Source organism: Stegastes partitus, unplaced genomic scaffold (genome assembly GCF_000690725.1).
Source record: "Stegastes partitus isolate 25-593 unplaced genomic scaffold, Stegastes_partitus-1.0.2 Scaffold316, whole genome shotgun sequence".
In the NCBI taxonomy this organism is placed as follows: domain Eukaryota; kingdom Metazoa; phylum Chordata; class Actinopteri; family Pomacentridae; genus Stegastes; species Stegastes partitus.
Genome location: NW_007578047.1, coordinates 414,415 through 420,414, shown reverse-complemented (window position 1 = coordinate 420,414; position 6,000 = coordinate 414,415). Strand labels below are relative to the sequence as shown.

Below are 6,000 nucleotides of genomic sequence, written 5' to 3'. Positions count from 1 at the left end.
CTATCTATCTATCCTTAAGTCAGCTGGAGGAAAAGAGAGGCCAAGTGGAGCAAACAGGCAGCACTCAACAGGGTAAGAAAAGCAAATTCCGCATGCAAAATAATAATAATAATTTTGTATTAGAGGCATTATTCTCTGTGACTCCATAGCAATGCACACAAGCAAGTTATTATATGTATTTTCTTAACCCACTGCGACCTGACATTACAATGGTAGCTGAGTGAAATAGCTGCAAAGTCCCCCCGAATCCCAGGATTAACTAGCAATGTGGGTATTTGCTGGAGGTGACTTGCTGTGTTTACTTTGGTCTGATGGAGACATAAAGGATTTAAAAGAATTATTGAAGTCATTGTTATCTGGAAAGCCGTAAGAGGCTCATGTATTTTGACCCTAAGACAGTCGTGACTCGATAATCCGACACGAACTGTAAAACCTTCTTTTATGTCGGAGAGCAAGGCTGTTGTCAAGACGGAGGTCAACATACAAGGAGGGCTTGATGCTTGAAGTATAATTTATTGTTAATATTTATTGTTTATAGTTTTTATAATAACTAGCGTATTGTTAGAACACTTCGCATTGTTGGATTTCACACCTAATTGACCAGTGCGCATGTGCACGTTCCGGCCACTTCCACCCCGGGGGTGCGCTCCGACGGGTTGGAAGTGGCCGGAATGCACAGGCAGTACCTGGCTGCTGATGCCAGTTTAGAATAGCGGTCACAGTTCTGTTTCCACCATCAGTGGCGGTGGCGGCAGGGGAATGGCGAATACGCTCCACTGTTAGCATCCGTGTTTACTTCCGTTAACACTGAGCACGCTCGCTGTGTCCTCTTCTGCGCATGTGGGACACTTTTGTATCACATACAAGTCGCATGTAATTGAAAATGTGAACGAACTCGCAAAAAATTGGATTTCAAATAATATACGAATTGAACAGTCCCACAGTCTGAACGTAGCCAGTCTGTCAGATTGTTAAGTCAGATAATATGCCGTTATCCTTTTTTGTGACATAAAATGTCATGTTGGAGTTGGAATCCAAGGCTGTATGTTAAGGCTATTTTCTATGGGTTCCGTTCGTTTTTCCTAACAACCTGTCGGATAGCAAGGTTTTCGGATTGTTAAGGGTCATCGAGTCACGACTGTACATGTTAATGTGAACCTCACTTCTCCAAATCTCTCTAATGGAGATGTTGAGTGCAAGTGCAGACTAAAGCATAGCATTTTAAAAACATTTTTTAAAACTTTAATGATATTTTTTTTGGGGGTTGTCTCTGCATCAGAGCCCATGCAGGACCTATGATACAGCAGAGCAATGGTGTCATTAAAATGAATATTTTGACACAGTCATGTTGTTAGTTGTCAGCATTTTAAAGGCAAAGACACTGTCGTAAACACCAGGGTTGCAAGATAAACTCCAAAAAAGGACCACATCACATTTCTACTTCAAAGGCTTACATGTAAAGTACCAAATTAAACACACAACAGTTGCTCCCACACTGTTGTTGTATAAGCTAATAACTCCAGAATAAAGAGACCGAAAATGAAAGACTTACCTGAAACTGGTCTCTTTACTTCCAATGACAACGTCACTGGAAGATTGTGCATGAGCTCACAAATTTCTTGGTAGCTTGAGGAGCATACTAGTTTTTCTCCAATTTTGACAATATCATCTCCAGGACACAATTTGCCCTTTTCCTGCAAGTACAATAACACAAATTCAGCTTTTTACTATGCTCCAGTCTCTAACATCATTTAAAGTCAAAGATTTTTTTTATTCCTTAAACAATTCAAATGAGAGATTTGGCATGAGGTCTGAAAAATATGAGGGTGTAACCATTTAAACATACCCTTTCTGCAGCACCTCCAGGCTTTAACCCAGCAATGACAACTTTTAGAGGGGATGACATTATCTCCAGGTCAAGCCCAAATGACTCGTCTTCATGTCTTGTCAGGGTCACTGTGTCAATGGTACAAATACCCACAAGCTCACTGGCATCTCCCTTCTTACAGAGCTGATTGGGTATTAACCCTGCAGCAGTCCTGGGGTTTTTTCCACATGGTGTAGCAAATGATGGTAGCTGGGGTGGGGCCAAACCTGGAGAATGTTCATCAGCTTTGGACTTTGGCTGCTGAGGCATGTTTAATGCTTCAGTGCTCATCATGCTTTTGACCCGTGTCACTGCTTTATGTTCAAGCTTGGGGGAGCGCTTTGACTCCAACTGTCCATCATCTTGATAGTTCTCACTATGGATAGTCAGATTACGTGCACAGTCCATCGTGCTTGCAACCCCTGCCTTGTTGTCAAAGAGGCTGAAGGGTGACTCAGAACCAGGTGACTCGAATTTATTGTCATTACCTTCCTCACTTTGTGGGAAACTACTGTGGAGTGGTGTCATATCATTACTTCCACACCTTGGCAAATCTCCACCATCCTCACTGTCTGCATCTAATGATGATGTAGCAATCATGGCTGCTGAATCATTTTTGGAAATTTTGGATGCAAAAGTGAAGTCAAAGGATTTTGTTGGCCTGTGTAAAATCCCTGTGTTTCCAGCATTGTCTGAGTCTTCATCATCACCAAGTTCATCCTCAAAGCACATCATCCGCCGCTGACGGAGAAGTGGGCTCCGCACTGAGCCAGGGCAAGAGACGGTAGTTGGCTGGCAAACTGCCTCAGTATGGTTATTCTGAGGGACAGGGGCTTTTTCTTGTGATGTGTTGCACACAGGGCTGCTCTCCAGGTCTGTCAGAGAGGGGTTGCCTGATGAGAATGAGATGCAGATAATCACATACGATGTAAATATGATAACAGAAATGTTGAGTCATATTTATGGCTAAATTAACAGACAATGACATGGTGTCTCTTGTACTGCCACTTTCTACATTAGACTTGGTCCAAATTAAATCAAGAGTAGGCTGTCATTGTAATTCTGCCTTAAAACTGGCTCTTTGAAATATCATATATACATATATGACTGTGTATGTGTGTGTGTGTATATATATATATATTTTTTTTTTTTTAAATCATCTTGTCTAGAGTCATCTTTTATATATATATATATATATATATCATCCAGAATCACGAAGTGCTTTAATTCACACTCATCTCTCCACGTTTTACCATTTTGAACAGGAATGAGGAATTTCAAACTGAATTCACCTTTTTATACCCAAATCCGAGCTGACTCACTGGGCATCTCTGGGAAGTCAGAAATTAATCAAGCAGACCATTCAACCACTAAAACTAATTTTTCTGTTCAGGAATGCAAGTAAATAACCCTAATTTGACATCTGAATCAAAAAAATAATAATGTGTTACTATTTTTTCAGTTTTTTTTAAAATAACAAATTTGAAAATTCATGGATGACAATAATAATTGTATAGATAGATAGATAGCTTCTACACACTGGTGTATTTACCATTACAGAAAAATAAAAAACATCTTGATAATTACCAATGCTGTTAATTTAGAGCAACTGTGACATAAAATTTACATTGTGTGGTGGTCTAAAACACTGATGAATGATTCAGAGCATTGGAGATATTCTAAAAATGCTCTAAGCCATGTGGACAACCATCTGTCTTATGATATATGGAAAAAAATTGCATGTTCCAGCCACACAATCACTGAAAAAAGTATGAATGCTAAATAGCAGGAGATGACCATTATTTCATGGCTGACTACAGTCATTTAATATATTTCTATCAATTTTACAGTATCTTGAAAGTTTTACTTTGGTACAGACCTTTCACATATGGTAAACTGGAGTCAGCAGTGTAAAAAAACAAATCATGAAAAGGTGGCCATTGAATTTAGTAAATCACAGTCTGACTATCATGATGAGTAGCATGAAATGAAAATACACAAACCATTCCATTGTGTGATATAAATTACTTTCATCTGGACAAACCTCTTTCCTTTCACAACAGAAATGTTAATAATGTGTTAAATTAGTCAATGGGCTGTCCTTATCAGCTTGCTCCTGTGATGCTGGTGTTTCTTTTAGTTGTCATTGGAATCAGTCCAGTACATGGGTTTAGACACAGACACATAAACGTGTCTCTTTGAAAGCTGAATCCAGGCCCAACCTTTTTCCTGGAGCTACACAAATATTTCACCAGGATTTTTATTGAGGTAATTCTACAGTAGATTGTCAAACTCTACATCTCAGAATGTAATTTACTGTTAATCTGGTTTCAAAGTCACTTTACTGTCGATCAAAGAAAGCTTTTCTTTCTCTGGAAATCAGTCACTCTGCAAAAATGTCAAACATCTGCATGTTTGAGCTTCCCTGTTTTGAGCTGTTTTTCTCAGTGAAACACAGTATAATAGTGTGTGAAATATCTTAAAGGCTTGGACTGATTAGAGAGACGAATCAAGTAATTTGAGGATGTCTCCTTTAGACTCTGGATAGCTTGCTGGGTGTAAACACTACTTTTCAACTCAAATCAAGTTTATTGTCATTTTGCTATACATACACAGTAGTAGAGGCAAGATGAGAGAGCTCTTCATCAGGATCCAATAACTTAAAGCAATTTTAAAGAAGTGTTCGCATATCTAGATCAGCAGTTCAGCATTCTGACAGCTTGTGGAATGAAGCTGTAGATCATTATGGAGGTTCTTCCTTTAATGCTCCGGAAACATTTGCCTGATGGCAGCAGTTCAAACAGTTTATGGAGAGGGTGTGAGGAGTCCCTGACGATGTTCAGTGCCCTGCTCCTGCAGCAGCTCTGGAAAAGTTCTTGGACAGAGGTGAGGGAAACTCCTATGATCCTCTCAGCTCCTCTAACTATCCTCTGTCTCGCAGACTGCAGCTGGATTACCATGTTGAGATGCAGTATGTCAGAACGCTCTCCACCACACCTCTGTAAAAAGTCCTGAGGATGCTGGCAGGGAGAGAGGCTTGTTTTGCTTCCTCAGGAAATGCAGTCTCTGCTGGGACGGTTTGATGATTGCTGCGGTGTTCTTATTTCAGCTCAGGTCCTGCGAGATCTGCACTCCGAGGAACTTTATGTTCTCCACTCTCTCCACTGTGCAGCTGCTGATGCTGAGGGGAGCATGCTCAGTACGTGACCTCTGGAAGTCGATGATCATCTCCTTTGTTTTTTCCACGTTGAGCAGCAGGTTGTTCTTGCTGTACCAGCCCTCTCTGTGTTTCACTTCTTCTCTGTTCATTGATTCTTTGTTCCTGCGAGTAAGTCCCACTACTGTGGTATCATCAGCAAACTTGATGATCTGGATCCCCTCATGTCTGGCTGCACAGTCGTGTGTTACACACGTGGACAAAATAGTTGGTACCCCTCGGTTAATGAAAGAAAATCCCACAATGGTCACAGAAGTAACTTGAATCTGACAAAAGTAACAATAAATAAAAATTCTATAAAAATTAACCAATGAAAATCAGACATTGCTTTTGAACCGTGGTTTAACAATATTACTTAAAAAAATAAACTCATGAAACAGGCCTGGACAAAAATGATGGTACCCTTAACTTCATAGTTTGTTGCACAACCTTTTAAGGCAATCATGGCAATCAAACGATTTCTGTAAGTGTCAATGAGACTTGTAGTAGCAGGTATTGTGGCCCACTCCTCATGAGCAGACGGCTCCAGTTGTCTCAGGTTTGAAGGGTGCCTTCTCCAGACGGCATGTTTCAGCTCCTTCCACAGATGTTCAATAGGATTTAGATCAGAGCCCACTTCAGAATAGTCCAGTGTGTGTTTTGGGTCATTATCCTGTTGCAAGACCCATGACCTGCAACTGAGACCAAGCTTTCTGACACTGAGCAGCACATTTCTCTCTAGAATACCTTGATAGTCTTGAGGTTTCATTGTACCCTGCACAGATTCAAGACACCCTGGGCCAGATGCGGCAGAGCAGCCCCAGAACATAACAGAGCCTCCTCCATGTTCCACAGTAGGGACAGTGTTCTTTTCTTGCTTCATTTTTGCATCTGTGAACATAGAGCTGATGTGCCTTTCCAATAAGTTCCAGTTTTG

The 6,000-nt window shown here is 40.6% G+C and overlaps 1 protein-coding gene across 1 annotated transcript in view; it reads right to left on the bottom strand.

Moving 5' to 3' along the window:
• Nucleotides 1–6,000, bottom strand: part of pdzd2 (PDZ domain containing 2) — a 56,091-nt gene that overhangs the window by 25,714 nt on the left and 24,377 nt on the right. Inside the window, exons 18-19 of the mRNA XM_008283519.1 lie at nt 1,847–2,760; nt 1,553–1,694 (exon numbers count right to left, since the gene is read on the bottom strand). Coding sequence (XP_008281741.1) covers nt 1,553–1,694; nt 1,847–2,760 — 1,056 coding nt within the window. The remainder of the gene's footprint in view (nt 1–1,552; nt 1,695–1,846; nt 2,761–6,000) is intronic.